This window comes from Gavialis gangeticus, unplaced genomic scaffold, assembly GCF_001723915.1.
Source record: "Gavialis gangeticus isolate Ggan-Ray unplaced genomic scaffold, GavGan_comp1, whole genome shotgun sequence".
Classification (NCBI taxonomy): Eukaryota; Metazoa; Chordata; order Crocodylia; family Gavialidae; genus Gavialis; species Gavialis gangeticus.
In genome coordinates, this window is record NW_017728993.1 from 18128533 (window position 1) to 18144575 (window position 16043).

The 16043-nt window shown below is 41.7% G+C and overlaps 1 protein-coding gene across 2 annotated transcripts in view; it reads left to right on the plus strand.

Annotated features, from left to right (window-relative positions):
- The window catches only part of TTC39A (tetratricopeptide repeat domain 39A), a 112427-nt gene that overhangs the window by 43793 nt on the left and 52591 nt on the right, over positions 1-16043 (plus strand). For both annotated transcript variants that reach the window (XM_019501325.1, XM_019501324.1), the window contains exons 5-11: positions 895-962; positions 3788-3852; positions 4805-4904; positions 7028-7093; positions 13481-13589; positions 14417-14484; positions 14603-14662. In XM_019501325.1, coding sequence (XP_019356870.1) covers positions 895-962; positions 3788-3852; positions 4805-4904; positions 7028-7093; positions 13481-13589; positions 14417-14484; positions 14603-14662 — 536 coding nt within the window. The remainder of the gene's footprint in view (positions 1-894; positions 963-3787; positions 3853-4804; positions 4905-7027; positions 7094-13480; positions 13590-14416; positions 14485-14602; positions 14663-16043) is intronic.

The following is a 16043-nucleotide window of genomic DNA, read 5'->3' on the forward strand; positions in this document are numbered from 1 at the left end:
CTTTGCCCACCAGCAGCTCACCCTCCCCCCTGTCCCCAAAGAAGCAGGTAAGTCTGTGGGGTATGTACATGACACGGGGGTTTAATCAGCCCTAAATTGAAGCAGTGTTTTTGAAATCCTACTGCTTCAATTTAGGATCTCTGTTTTGTCTACGCATGCCCAAAGACGTATAATTAATCTCTTTGTTCACCAGATAGTGTTGCGACTTATTTGTAGCTCACCACTTCAGATTGTTTTTGCTTTTGAATTGCTTCTACTTTCTTTGTGTGGCTTTTTCTTTTTTTTTCTTGATTGCCAGCTCCCTGCTTCCACAGCTGCATGGCAGGACATGGGATGGGTGGGGGGCCCAGGCCACAGGGGTGGGCAGCACTGAACCATCCTGCTCTCCTGTGGCACCAGCCAGGGACCCAGCTTAATTCGTTTGAAAATCTAGTGCATGTAAACATAGATGTGACGCTCCAAAATAAACAAGTTTAAATTATAAACCTATTTAATGAGGATCAAAACCCGTGTTGTGTACAGATGCCCCCAGATGCATGTTACAGAGGTATTTAGTTACTTAATGTACATAGATTTAATTGTACATAGGACTTAGGCATCTAAATACCTTTAAGAATCTGGATGTTAGCTCTAAATTCTCTGCTAAGACTCTTCAATTCATACTGAGGGTCAGTGTAAGATGAAGATATCATCAGGTTCTGGGCCAGTCCTTTCATACAGCTGTCAAACAGCCAGCTGGTAGCCATTTTGTGCAACTGCTGCTTGGGGTTAGTTTGGTAATTTAGAACTGACAGATGTTGTGATCGGGGTTTTGCTCACTTGTTGCTCTTTATACTATTATAATATTTCTTTAATTTCCAGTCTGGTTTTTTTCTCCTCCTCCCTTCCCATTAGAGGAAATCCACGCAGAAATTTGTTATGCTGAATGTTTACTTCAGAGAGCTGCCCTGACATTCCTGCAGGTACAGTATTGCCAGTCATAGCTCTTTCATGAATGGAGGTTTCTGTGATTAAACTGGATAGTGGTACAGACCCAGACAAGAGACCCTGGCTTGCTGCACTGGTCCATGGTTCTTGCACATCAGTGTAGGAATGTGCAGACGGAGCAGCATTCACTGGGAGCCCTTTTGGATGACTGTGTTTTGCTGCTGTACAGCCACTTGAACAAGGTTGGTAGTGGTCCCTGAGAGGGTGTTAGATGCCTGGTTCCACGGCTTCTCTTTACTAAATAATGCTGATTGTTGTGAGGGAGGAGAAAACACTCTCTCCTACTTTTACCACAGTTCTGCTTGGATTATTGGAGCTTAGCTTGCCATGTGAGAGAACAGCAGCAGCTGTTACCTGGACTTTGGCCTCTGGGTAGAGCAGGCTAAAGGGAGTCTGGATACCAGGTTTCCATTCCTGACTTGGTTGCTACTCACTGTGTGGCATAATCTCTCTGCCTGTTTATCTGCAAAGAGAGAATTGTAAAACTTTCCCAGCTATGCAAAAGGAACTGAAAGCCTTGGCTGAAATGTGCTTTCCTGTATGAAATACTGGTGTTAGTTCTTGTCTTTTGTGGCAGGATCGTTCACTGCAGCTTTTTGTCTGAAGCTGTGTATGGTTCTTTGTAAAACCACTCATGAGAAAATTAAGAGCAAGGGACAGAAAGACCGTCCAGCTCTTATGTTCCTTCTCCCTCTTCTGCTTTGTTTACATTTTTCATGAATGCACAAAATAGTTTTCAATATTAAATCAAGGCACTTTAAATCTTACAGTTGCCAACAGCTTCTGAAGTTGGTTCTTTCTGGTGTTTATTGAAAGTGACTAACGCCCTATATAGATCAGCCCTGGACCTTCCTTAGGAGGTGAATGTTTTCATTGTATTGGTTATTGCTGTTCCTGGTAGATGTGACCCTTTCTGAATTTTGGGGCTGAAATTGAACTAAACATAACGTTTTTAAACCCCCCACCAACATCAAAGGAAATAACTGCCTTTAAGCAGAAATATTCCAGGTATTAGTATGTGACACACCATGAAATCCTGCAGTTTAATGATGGAAACAGGTCTTTTGCTTCCTTTGGTGGGAAGGGCTGGTCCCCCAACCCCTTAAATTGCAGAGCTGCTGGTTTATATAGAGGTACATCCATTTATGCCTCATGTTCCACAACAAGAAGTAAAACTCTGCCTATTCTTTCTTTCTATTACAGTGGTTTGGTGCTTGCTACTTCCCATTAGTGATAAATAAGGACAGAAGCTGGGCAGCCAACAAGTTTCATATGCGTTAATGCAATATCTAACCTACATTGTTTTTATGGCTCTCCTACACACTTTAAGAGTTAGACCTGATAGAGAGCAAACCCTGCTTACCTTCTGTTTCTCAGGACAGAAAATGTCGTCATGCACAGTTCCATGCAGTGAGCTGCCTATATCTGGTGGTGAGCCAGAGGTAGCCTGACTCTTACCTGTGGTGAAGGATAAATCTATTTTCTCTCTAATTTTTAAAACAACCACAACCTGCCACAGATCAGGTTCATGCCTGTCTCTCCTTCAGGAGAGGTAACCACAGTGAACTGCAGAGGATCTGGGTCCCCCAGTCATTGCAGCCCGTCTTTATTTAAGCTGAGACTTCTGTATGGACTCAGGTCCCAAGGGTCAGAGAAACCAATGAAGATATTATACATCAAAAAATTTAAACTGATATTGGTAAAATGCGTTTTAATTAGAAAAGCGCTCCTAATCTTAGCCGGCTACTGCTCCATAGAAACTTGTCTCATCCTGAGTTCTTTTGTTCCCAATCCTGTACTGTATTGTTCTAATAATAAGTCTGGCTTTTTTTTTACCCTCAGAAAATACCATAAAGATCACACTTGAGTTATATATGAGGTTGTCATATGATTGGGTCAGTACAGTACTATTGTGTGGAACAGACAACCCTGTGTAGCAGCATTAAAAGCCAGCATGGGGTCACCTATTCTTCTACGAATAAAGCTACCAAGCAGGATAATTTGTTCTGTCATGGTAGCAGTGGGTTGGTGGTCCCAGCTTGGACAGGAAGGGCTGCAACAGTTGGGGAACCCCAATTGTCACCTTGTGCAATTCCAGGGATTTATGTGGTCCCCTCCCCGGTGGGGAGGCAGGCTCTAATCCTCCCTTCAGAAGCTAGGAGTTCAGAAGCCCTAAGAGGTTGGTGATAAATTGAGGCGCCCAGACCTATGGCTTTTGTTAGAAGCTGCTGGTGTTTCCCTGGAAATTGGTCAAAACTCAGAGTAAAACATTTTAGATTGAACAAATTAGCATTTTTTGACAAAAAAAAAAAAAAGATTGTTGGCCAAACACACCAGATCCCACCCACTTTCCCCTTCTTCACATGGCCCTAAAACTTTGGAAAATTAGGATTTTGGACACCTGAAAAAGGGCTTGGATTCAGGTTTAGTTCTTCAGGTCATATGAAGTTTGAATTCAGAGTGGCCGTTGTGGTCTTGCCTTTTCACAAGGTCCTCTCTTTGTTGGCCAGTTTTCATTTAACTAAAATATTTGTCCTTCCCTGTACTGACATGGGATTTTAGACTGAAGATGACATGGTGAGTCTTAAGCAGAACTGTTTCTGCTGCAGAGGATGGATTTTTTAAAAATAATTTTAATGCATTTAACCCTTTGGGTTCTTTACAGTCAAAGAAAAAGCAATTTTTCTAAAATTCTGGGGAATTTGATGTCAACTTCTGTGCAGCATCAGAATAACATGGTTTTGATCTCCAGAAAGTAAATGACCACAGACTGAGTGCTGATGTATTTCCCTTTCAATAGGATGAGAACATGGTTAGTTTTATCAAAGGAGGCATCAGAGTCAGAAACAGCTATCAGACTTACCGGTAAGTAGATCTAAATGATCTGATGCAGTAAAAAGGCTTTGATATAAAGGTTTCCAGAAAATTAGATTGTCTTACTTATTAATGATAGTTCATGGAAAGTTTCCAAAAGCTAGGGGCATGAATAATTTGCAGTCCACATATATTGGGTTCCTTGCTCTCTGGAGTCCAGTTTGGGAGAACCTGGACCTCAATCTGATTTGTGCTGTGCATGAAGCAGGCAGTGAGCAGGTAGACGCTGTGTGTACAGCTTGAACAGTCAGTCCTAAATTCAAACACAAGAATTCTTGACACCATGTTGTTGTTTTGAACTAGCCAAACGATTCATATCTTCTGTACTGCTGTTTTGTATACTGCTCCTTGTGCTTTCATATGCAAAGAACAAACATGTACTTTGAGTCTGAATGACTCCTTTAGATGAAAGAAAAAGCAATCTGGCACAAAAAAAAAAATGCCCATCACAGGACTCAGTATGTGTATTCTCTGTAACGTGTTGCATCATTGCCTCCTCTCAGAAGAGCCGAGAGCAGTCCAAGCGGTAGTGAAGAAGCAGCCATAACGGCAACATTCATCACATTGTGGATTTTTCCTTTTTAAAGCATCTGTTACAGCACTTTGCAAGCTAACAGTTACTTTGTTGATAAGAATACTGCCTCAGGCTGCTAACCTGGTGCCTCTTTTATTTTTGCAAGTACCTGAAATATTCTCATCTGTTCATGTAGCCATAATCCCAAAATATTTCCAGGAATTGCGTGTGATAATTCATCCTCTGAAGTGTAATGATCACTGTGCACTTTACTGTTCGCTTATCTAGGTGAGATGAGGGATTATTGTTTTGTGTGTAATAGTTATGTACTTCAAAACAAATGAGCAGTTTTCTTAGTGTATCATAAAGCTACCCAGGTCATCTGTGTTTTCCTTACTATTATGTAATGCAGTTTTTCTGTATCATCAGGGAACTAGACAATCTCATACAGTCTCCAAACTATGTGAAAGGAAAACACCATCTCCATTTTGAGGGAGGTGTGAAACTTGGAGTTGGAGCCTTTAACTTGGTATGTAAGAAACATTCTTCACTTGGGCCGTAATACTGCAAACACCTGCTTAACTTAAAATATCTGAGTAGCTCCAATGAGGACAAGTTGCATGTCTAAAATGAGGAAAGTGAGTAAGTACTTGCAGCACAATGTACTAACAGGACTCAGAAACATCAAGGTGAACGAATGGCATATAGAAAGAGATGGGGAGGAATTCTTGTGCTCCTGCTTTCAGTTCACACAGTGCAAGCATCCCTTTGCTTCTGTCTGGAGCCCTACTCACTTCACAGAGCCTGTGCAAATGCTAGAGTGCAGGATTTGAGCCCATGCTAGCACAGCAGGGAGGACTAAATAACATCATAATGGCAATTTGAGTTGCTGTATCTGTGGTCAGAATCTGGACTGTAAAAACAGCTAATCACAGTTCATGCTTCATGTGAGAGCTCTGAGATGGTTATAATATTGAAAACTTTTACAAAAGCTGTCTGGCTGAGGTGGGGTAGAGGGGAATAGGCATGGTGTGCTTGTTTTAATCATTTTGATGTGCTTCTACATTCTGTTTGCACCCCAGAGGAGAAGTGAAAGCACCAGAAAGTGTGAGAGAGGATGTTTTTACTGCTGGTGTTTTTAAACAGGGCCAAGGCAGGAAGTATCAGGTGCTCCATGTGCAGAGGCTGGTTTTGATCCTCTGTGCATTCAGCCTGGGTTACAGAAAAGTATTACATACACTTCTAAACCTTTGCAGTTTGCAGAGTGTGATTGGCCACAGCTAAGAACAGTCCCAGTAGAAACTAGGTGATCATGTGTGAACTGTGCTTTTGTAGTGTGAAATTGTATAGCTGACTCTTTCTGTAGCATACCCTTCAGAGTCTTCTGCCCATAATGTGTGTGTGCGTCTGACTCTTAAGAAGGAAAGTGATAAACCAGGGGCCGATTTGTATGGATCTGGCCTGTTGGATTACCTGTGGGCTATGGGAAGTGGAGGACATTGCTTGCTATAAAATCTGTGGCCTCTGCTCTCTGGTGGACATGGCCATTGGCCGCAGGAGGGCAAGCGAGGGCTGTGCTGACACAGTCTCACTTGCCTTGCTGCCACTCAGCCCATTGCTGCTTGTTCTAGTGCCCCTCCCTGCCCCAGGACAGATCTGACTTGTGAAGGAGCCCCATTATCCAGACCAGGCACTGGGCATGGGGTAAGTTTGACACCCCTGTTATAAACTATGAAGGTGCTTATTGCTAGCTATTAATGCTGCTTCACTCTAATTTAACACCAGGACTATAGTGTAATACACTTACTAGACTGAAAATGCAGCCCAAACATTCTCTGCCACTTCTTGTTCATAAACTTAGTTTGTCCAAGGAAATATTTGCTAATGCAGACAGTTTATAATCTTTTCAGTTGTGCTAGCAGAAAAAGCAACCTTCTTGATATGCTTGAATAGCTTGCTCACTTATCCTGTACCAGGAAGAAAAGCTTTTGTAGATGTTTACTTGTTTAGTTAGTTTTAGGAATCAATACTTACTGTACATGCAGTGGTATAACAGGATCTGAATCTGTGTCAAGTGAATCTATATCTTTTGTATACTTTTAATATAGTGTCAGTTTTGGAGGTTTCCACAAGGTGGGCCCCATGCTAATTCATTGAGGTTTCTCAATGTAGTAAGAACTATGCCCATTTATAACATCACCCCCTTATTTTGTTCTAACAGCAGGAGTTCTTTTGTGACACAGTCAAATAGAATCTAAAAACAGATCCATGTGTTGAAGAGATAACAAATATCCTGCTTGGTGGCTCCAGCAAATATTTAAATTCTGTGATTGTTCCTTAAATAATTAGGACAGTATGAAATGCAACAGCTAGAATTACCCAGAGCTGCAGTTGGTTTTATGTACAGGGAAAAAAAAATCACCTATTTATTGCAGTAATGAGGCTGGTAATTCTGCCTAAACTTTGAGCATACATAGAGTATAGCTAATAGCTGAGAGAGGCCCAGGAAAACTTGGGGAGATACTAAGATTTTTTTTTAATAATTTTTATTTATTGTCTCCTGGGTTTAGAAAGGTCATTTCATGCATCTTAGGACTAGGAGACAAAAAGATGCCAAGAGCATCCTCAACTGACTCGTGTTTCTTTCCACAGACATTATCCATGTTTCCTGCAAGGATTCTGCGACTACTGGAATTTGTTGGGTTTTCTGGAAACAAGGTAAATCTGACTGTCACTCAATGTACTGTAGTAAGTGTAGGTGCCTCATAAGAGCTGGAATGTCCCTCCCAGCACTTTGTTTTAAAAAGAACCTCCTCCCTCCTTCCTCACTTTGGCCCCAACAATCAGCAGCCTTAGTATTGGAGTCAGTGCAACTCAAGGAATTTTTTAGGTGATTTCTTTGTTGCATTTGCAAATTAAGGATGCTGGCAGTGTACTTGGAAGACACAGACAGATGAGAGGCAGCAGCACGTGGTACCATAGAGAGATGATTGCTGTTTATTGTCTGGACTATAGTTGTGCTTAGAAGCTACAGTTAAATCTTCATTTTACTTTTGATCCTCCTTTATTAAATCATCTCATATAATAAAAGAAAGGAGAGAGCCTTAGATTTCATTTCATTCTTTTTTCTATGCCTTTAATAGCTGCTACAAATTTTAACAGAGCACCTCAGTTTTTTCCAAAGGAGCTACCCAAGAGTAGGAGGCCTGGCATGCATTGGGTGTGCATGAGGGGAGGAAGGGAGGGGGAGGGTTGGTAGTGAAGGACCTGGAATCCTTAGATTCTGGTGGACTTGAGCAAGTCTACAGGGAGGGCTTAGAGGTGCATTTTTGTTGCTTTGGTTTTGTGGGGGCCTGGTATCCCAATGCAAGATATGAGTAGTTACTCATATCCCATGGAGGAAGAGTTGGGCCCTGGCACCAGTTCATTCCAAGTATTCAGTCAAAGCTGGAGCCTTAGAGTGGAATTTTGTGGCAGGCTGCACCTGTGATTCCCTCTGTAATGCCAGTTCTGGGGAAAAATCTGTTTTACTCATCTATTCTACAAAGCTAAACCAGCATTCTCAACCTTCTTAAATTCAAGACAGCCCTTGGAAAATGCCAGCTCTTAGACCCCTGCTACTCATTGCGTATATTAGGTAATTAACTGGTTAATTGCACAATAAATGTTGACCAGCCACATATGCAAAGTAACACTGGCCACAAGAGCAAAGTAATTATCACACTGTAAAAATTAATACCCAGCTCTAAAAAGAGCCAGCCAGCTATGAAGTTAGTCCTTGACATGTGTAACAACTCTATAGCTGCTTTCTAACCAGCTTTAATTTGAACATGTAGCAGATCCCTTAGTTTTCACTTGTTTTTGGATAGAGCAATTTTTCTGTTGCAAAGAAGTCACACCACAACAAGTTAAAACGTTTTCAACACTATGGATTACGATGAAATCTCTAGTTTTATTTTCTGAATCATGTTTGCCTATCTCACAGTGCTAACATTGCACTGCACCTTGCAATACCTTTCAAAGAATCTCGCGGCACCCCAGGCTGCTGTGACACCCTGGTTAAGAATCACTTGGCTAAGCAAAGGAGTATTTATACCAGTTTTCATTTACAAAATCCTTTGCAAGGATTACGTCGTTAATCTGCACAGCATCCCTGTGAGACATGTATGGATCATCTTATTTCACTGGTGAACTTGAAAAAGCTGAGGTCTGGAAGTTAAATGTCTTGCTTAAGACTAGGGGCGTGGGTTGTAGCCATGTTGCTTAAGACCAGAGAGTTTATGATCCAGCACAGGTGAGAACTTGAGTTCCTGGCTCCCTGGATAAGATCTCTAATTAGTCAGTTTTACCTGCCTGTTCTCCTAGCCAGAAGAAGCAAAAATTAGTTAGTTCTACATGTCTGCTAAAGACTGGTAGCAACTAAAAAAGAAGAGTCCAACTTAGAAAAAGTAAGTAAAAGATCTTTTTAAAGCAGCCATTTAGCTTCCTATTGCTGCTAAAAACTTCCCCTAATCCCCACTTTTTGGGGTTATTCTCTCCTTCTGTGTTCTCTCCAGGCCCTGGAATTTTTGGGGGGCTGAGAGTGGGCTGGTGTCCCTTAGGTCAGTGACTCGGGTCCTGTTCCAGATTTTTCACTAGCAGATTGAAACATATTGTAGATTACCATAAATATAAGGAAAGATTTCCTGTCTGAAGTACCTTTCAAAAGAAAGGAGAGTCTTTTCTTCAGCAGTTCACTGAACAGAGTTCAAGTATTTGGTAGTCATTCAGAGGAATACTTTAAGGCAATCTTGCGTTACTTAGAGCTGTGAGCTGCTGGCCTGGAACTGAGAGTAGAATTGCAATTACATTTGTAATCACATCTCAAGTGTCAGGTTTCCACAGTTCAGCAAGATCAAAATGCCCCCTGGAGCAGACACAAGAGATTTCAAGATATGGGAAATAGAGAGGAGGAGACTGACAAAACCTGCGTAAAACTTGAGGCATCACTGTTGAGAGAGAAGAAATTTTGAGGCCTGCAGTGTTTTGACCACACAATAATGATGGGGAGGAGAATGGTTGTTGAATGCTGACACTGTGCTTGGTGCTGTGTAAGAAACTGAAGGAGGCACAGCCAGCTCCTTGAACAACTGAGTCCAGTTTGACAGACAACAGACATCATCCCATGGTTGCCCAGGAGACTTTGAGGTGCTTCATTCTTAGTGCTGGTGCTGCTCATTTATAATAATAATAACCACTATATAGGTTGTTATATGGACTGTGGAAAGACATTCATACCTAAAGCTGTTGTATTAGGGCTGTGTTGGCCAGTCCCCTGATGCAAAGCTATCCTGAAGCCAGCAGATGTGACTCTTTGGAGAATACTCCTGTATAGGACTGTCAGTAGGTACTTGGCATCACCCCTGATGTCTGCTAGTGTATGGGGATAAGCTTAGGACTCCTCTGCATCTGAGGCGCTGGGCAGTTCTTTGGGGCAGTTGGCAGCCAGTTCAACATAGAGTCACTCTTTAGATGTGCTAAAGGGGGTCTCAGGATGATAAATCGACATAGGATCAAGAGAGCACACAGAGGGCTTGAAGATGCTTAGATTCTCTTAATATGCCAAGGTCTGCCACGTGCTTTTCTGCCACAGTCCAGAAGCCTAGGCCTTTGCTTCATACCTTCTGTGTAAAACTTTGTTATGATAAGGGCTAGTTACGCTTAATAGACATGGCCCTGCATTGTGAGGCTGGGACTTGGTGCATAGGAGCCGTGCATCAGCAAATTCCTTCTGGGGTCCGGATGGATGTACACAGCCATGAAAGCTACACTGTACTTTCAGTGGGTTTCCCTGTATGCCTAGCAGTAGTTGGGGGAAGAGTTGTTACCATCTGCACTTCTCTTTGCACCTGATGCTGAATTTAGCCTTGCCTCAGTGTCAGTACAGAACAGCATCTACACCACAATAGGCAGAGGTTCAAGGGCTCAAATCTTCTTGAGCATATCTGCAGTTTTCCAACCTGCCCCAGTAGGGCCAGCCACAATCTGGGACTCTCACACAAGTTGCCTTAATTTTTGCTGGGAGCTTTTACTGAACTGAAGAGACAGAAGATACCTGCTAAACTGTAGTAAAGTTTGCTGTTAATCCTCCATATCTTAAATGCAGCTGGCACTGGTTTGGAATTCAGCATTATTTCTGTGGAAAGCAGGAAATTATTCTGATAGTACCATTTAAAAAGAAATTGGGTTTCCTTGATATAGGGAGACATTTGTTCCAAATCAGCTGTGCTGAACAGCAGTTTTGACGTATGTCTCAATTAGCAGTTAATTGAATTTCCATCTGCCATCGCAAATCCTTCTGCCTGGCATTTTCCTCTCGTCTTCAAGCGTTAAATGAAAGTTAACTCTAAAATGATGTCATGTAACACATTAGAGTGCCCTAACTGCTCTCTGCCTATCTTAATCACATCTTCCTGTTAAATTAATAGAAGTATTCCCCTTAATTGCTGACGTGGCCAAGTCATGAGACAAGAAAGACATCTCTGTCTTGCTTTCTTGCTGAAGAACCTTAATTTAAAAAATGTGATTAAAAATTGTTCAGGCAGTTTCACTTCAGAGAGGCAGATGCATTTAACTTATATTCATGACTGAAATAGCCACCAACTGTTTGGAGGTTTTGCCTTGATATAATTTTTCCACCCCATATGGTATGTTTCTGTGAATCTTGAAACTTGAATCAAATAATACAATTCAGGTAGCTAATAAGAAGAATCTGAGCACTTGAATATTAATTTCCTCTTAATTTGTCTGACCAAACGGGGATCTAGAAGAGCATTGGCTAGCATGTTGAAATGACACAGGAACATGGGGTATCTATACATGTGCTCCAGGGTTGGGGAGAGTGCATTTTAATTGGAGCGGCTTCCGGACAGCGGCTTTAATTAAAATGTCCCAGCGCCACATGTATTCAGCATCCTGCGTTTCAAAAGGGCTGTGGGTATGCTTGAACTAAAGCTTGTTCAACAAGTTTTAAAGTGCTCCCACCACCATTTTGAAACCTAGGATGCTGAATACATGTGACGCTGCAGGATGCTCAGTTAATGAAGTCTGTACCAATGAATTCTAATTAGAAAACACTGGAGCCCATGTATAGCTACCCATAATGTTTGCCGTACTGGATCCAAGCATTTATATCTCGTGTAAGTTATGTCATTCCTTGCAGCATTGACCAGTGCCTGATACTCTACAGTTCATTGGAAACACATGTGCAGAACAGAAATATTTGTTAAATACTGAAGGATTTTTTTGCATTGTTACCAAAAATATTTACTATCTCTGTTGAGTTACAAGCCAAGATTATTACTAAGATTTCTTTGCTTTCTAATAATACTTAAGAAGCTTTCTCTTTTCTGCCCATAGCCTTGCCAGCCATGGATTTTTCCAATGTCTTTAGATTTCCTTATCGGTTTTCTTCACTCCAGAACTTCTCATTTATATTATCCCTATATGTATTCATGTAATGAATCATAAAAAATTAGGGTTGGAAAGGACCTCAAGAGGCCATCTTGTACAACCCCCTGCTCAAAGCAGGGCCACCCCAACTATATCATCCCTGCCAAGGCCTTGTCTGCCTGGGTCTTAAAAATCTGTAAGGATGGGGAGTCAGTCTCTCTGGGTAGCTTGTTCCAGTGCTTCATTATCCTCCTAGTGCAGGGGCAGGCAATTATTTTGGCTGGAGGACAGTTTAATGAGTTTTGGTGAGATGTCAAGGGGCTGCAAAGGTAGCCCCACCCCTTGACAGGTGCCCTGTCTCCTGGTTGCCATCTTGGGACCTGAAGTCCACCATTCAGTAAGGGACCCACATTTTCCTTGACCTTCCTCTTGTTTCTGACATACTTTTAGAGACCCTTCTTGTTACCCTTCGTGTCCCTTGCTAGTTGTAACTTCTCGTGCACTTTGGCCTTCCTGATTTCAACCCTGCGTGCCTAGGCAATACTTTTATACTCCCTCCTTGTTGTTTGTCTAACTTTCCATTTCTTCCTAGGTTCCTTTTTGTGTTTTATCTCATTGAAGAGTCCCCTGCTAAGCCAAACTGGTCTTCTGCCATACTTGTTAGTCTTCCTGCATATTGGGATGGTTTGTTGCTGCGCCCTCAGTAAAGTTTCCTGAAAATACAAGCAGTTCTCCTAGACTCCTTTCCCCTTCAGATGGCCTCTGAGTGGATGATGCTCATCAGTTACCCAAGTCAAAGTCTGCTTTCCTGAACTTCAGGGTCTTTACTTACTCTGCTGCTCTCCTTCCTTCTTTCCCTCAGGATCCTGAACTCAATCATCTCATGGTCGGTGCTGCCTAAGTTCCCATCCACTACGTTTCCCGCCAATTCTTCCCTGTTTGTGAGCAGCAGATTAAGAACAGCATGGCCCCTAGTTGGCTTTTCCAACATTTGCACCAGGAAGTTGTCCCCAGCACTTTCCAAAACTTCTTGGATTGCCCGCGCGCTGCTGTATTGCTCTCCCGGCAGATGTCAGGGCAATTGAAATGCCCCATGAGAACCAGGGCCTGTGATCTGGAAACTTCTGTGAGCTGTTTGAAGAAAGCCTCCTCCATTTCCATCCTTCTGGTCCAGTGGTCTATAGCAGACATCCACCACAATATCACTCTTGTTGCTCTCCCCTCTGACCCTAACCTAGAGATTTTCAACAGGCCTGTCTTCAGCTTCATACTGGGGCTCTGAGCAATCATGCAACTTTTACATAAAGCTCAACTCCTCTTCTCCCCTGCCTATTCTTCTTGAACAGTTTATACCTATTCATGACAATACTTCAGTCACGTGAGCTATCTCACCAAGTGTTATTCCAGTCACGTCCTAATTCTGTGACTGTGCAAGCATTTGCATTTCTTCCTGCTTGTTTACCAGGCTCCATGCATTCCTGTACAGACACCTGAAGTAACTAACCAAATAGTGTTCTTGCTAACATTTGCTTTACTCTGGTTGCAGATTCTAGGATGTGTTGGTGGCGAGCTACTGGTTTATTTCCAGATGACGCTACAGAGACTAAATACGTACGAAAATACTACTGGCACTTCATGATAACCCTTTGTTTTCTTAATTTAATTTTTGCACAGGAACATGGGCTGTTGCAGCTTCAAGAAGGAGCATCCATGTACAGCTTTAGGTCGGTGATGTGTACAATGTTGCTGCTGTGCTATCATACTTTCATGACCTTTGTGTTGGGTAAGATTAGTTACAAAAACTCTATGATATTCCTTTTATATGATTAATTGTAGCGGGACACAAAGGGGAACAGAATTTTACATTGCAAATTTGCTGGGGAATTGGACAGGTGACACTGAGGTAGAGGAGGAAGGTGGTTTGGTTGGGTTGGAGTTCATAAGAAATACTCGGACTTTCCTCAGTGCATTATTTTGGAAGTTAAAAAATAGTATCTTTAAATGATGGTACACTGCATTCTCTGTTCATGTTAATTTATCATCTGGGTATCCTCAGGGTGGAATGCCTCTAGAGCCTTCTTTAACTAGGTCTCCTTGGTCTAGGTCTAGGCAAGATTACTACCAGTTTTTAGAATAATTGCTAAATGACCTGGAAAATTATGTTGTCAGGTATCCATCCTCTGACCCTTCACCACAGCAAGTCATTCAGTGTGGCCAAGAAGAAACCTGTTCTGTTCTATGCCAGTCCACATGGTCATCTGTTTTCAGAAGACTGCCATAGCATAAGGAATTGGTTTGGGTCAGAATCAGATCCTACCCAGTCTTACTTTCCTCCCTTTTTTCTCTGTCCTTCACAGAATTGGGTTTCTTAAGGGCTTAGGATGATGCAAACATATAACATGTTACATACAGCAGACTTCTGTCTGCATTTGTAATGGCTTTGTGTAAGGAGCCCCATTATACCCCTTCTGATCTATCAAAGGTGGTACAGAATAAAGTCCTGTATTTGCACATAAATGCTACTTCTTGATAAGAACTTAGTCATTGGCCATATGATGGTAGCACCACACCCTTCTTTGTCATTAGTTGCATGTCTTTTACTCCATTTAGGGACAGGGAAAGGAAACATTGAAGAGGCAGAAAGACTGCTCAAGCCTTACCTGGCTCGTTACCCAAAAGTAAGATGAATCTTAACTTAGTCTGCCTTTTGTACCCATTTAACAGCTTGTTGTTGAATAAACTGTATAGTTGGCACGAAATTGTTAAAAGCCTTTTTCCCCCCTGTGCTTATTACAGGGAGCCATCTTCCTATTTTTTGCAGGCAGGATAGAAACACTAAAAGGAAATATTGATACGGTGAGTAACACTTTCCCTGTGGACACAAAACCTTGCTAGCTTTAAATCTTCAATAACAATGTTTCTTGGTAGAGTTATGAAATCTGGCTGTGATTTTCAGAAATAGTAACCCAGAGTTAGATTCTTGAAGCCATACTTGGCTGCCTGCCTGTCTCCCATTGCTGAGCAGCTCACAGCTCTCCTTGACCTCAGTGGAAGCTAGTGGGTATTCAGCCCTTTGGAAAATCTGGAAGAGGCCTAAATATGGGGCTAGGAGCTTGAATTTCTTTTTCATATTTTAAAATGTTCCCAGTATGGTGTCTGCTATAATCTGCTTACTCAGTGCTTTTAACACTTCTCATCACTGTGGTGGTGCTTTTCTTAAAGCTCCATCTCCTGGAAATGTGTGAGAGAATCTCAACTTCCCTTCCAAAAAGAAAAAAAAGGCAAACTTGCATAACCCTTCTGACAATGGAGAAACTAGAAGGTAAATTAAAATAGCACCATATTTAGTAAATTTCTTTAATGAAAGAGTTTTTAAGCCAACCCTTGACTCATGATTTGTTGAGTGTCTGGGACTGGCGATGAAGCCAGTGTTGTACTTAATGAACTGGAAATCAAAAAACCATCCCTGAAGAAACAGCAAATTCTTAGACAGGAATAGGTGGAGGAGAAGGTTTTGCTTCAAAAAATCAGTTCACATGGTTTGCCTCTTACTGCAGTGGCATAGTTCAACTATTTATTACAGTGAATTTCCAAGTGCCACTGTCTTTCCAGCAGCAGAGGAGCCCGAAGTAAAATAGTTTAGGGTCTGAACTTCATAGCTGGCCCTTTCATCCAAGCTGGACAAAACTGAACTGTATAATCAATTTCCCTGAACTGTTAGCAAAACCTGTCCCTGTCTCGGACTCTTTGTGGCTTGGGTCCATCTTTAATTTGCAGCTCATAAATACAAACCGGGAATTTTATTCTGATGTTGGCTTTGAATGGCTTGACTAATTGCTTTCAATTAACTGAATTGAGCAAAAAAGAATAACCATCTGTGATTTGTTTAATAACTTAATTTGAATAATTTATTGGAGTTCAATATTTTTGACTTAATATTTCTCAAAATTACCCAAAATCAAGCAAAATCCATTTGAAGTTGTGTTCTTGTGCTGGTCCCCCACGGTGATGTGTGCTCTCTAAGAATCCTTGTTGTTGCTGTGATGAAAAGCATGCCAGAAGCATTGACCTAGAATGAAGCATTTTAGTTGAACAGCAGCTGACTAAATGTATCTCAGACAATGCAGTTCCTGATTTAATTAAACTGTTTGGTAACTCAGCAGAAATTCTACCAGCTACAGATGACTTTTGGCTGCAGAACTGGTGTCAAACAGTTGTGCCTGCTTTTGAACAGTAG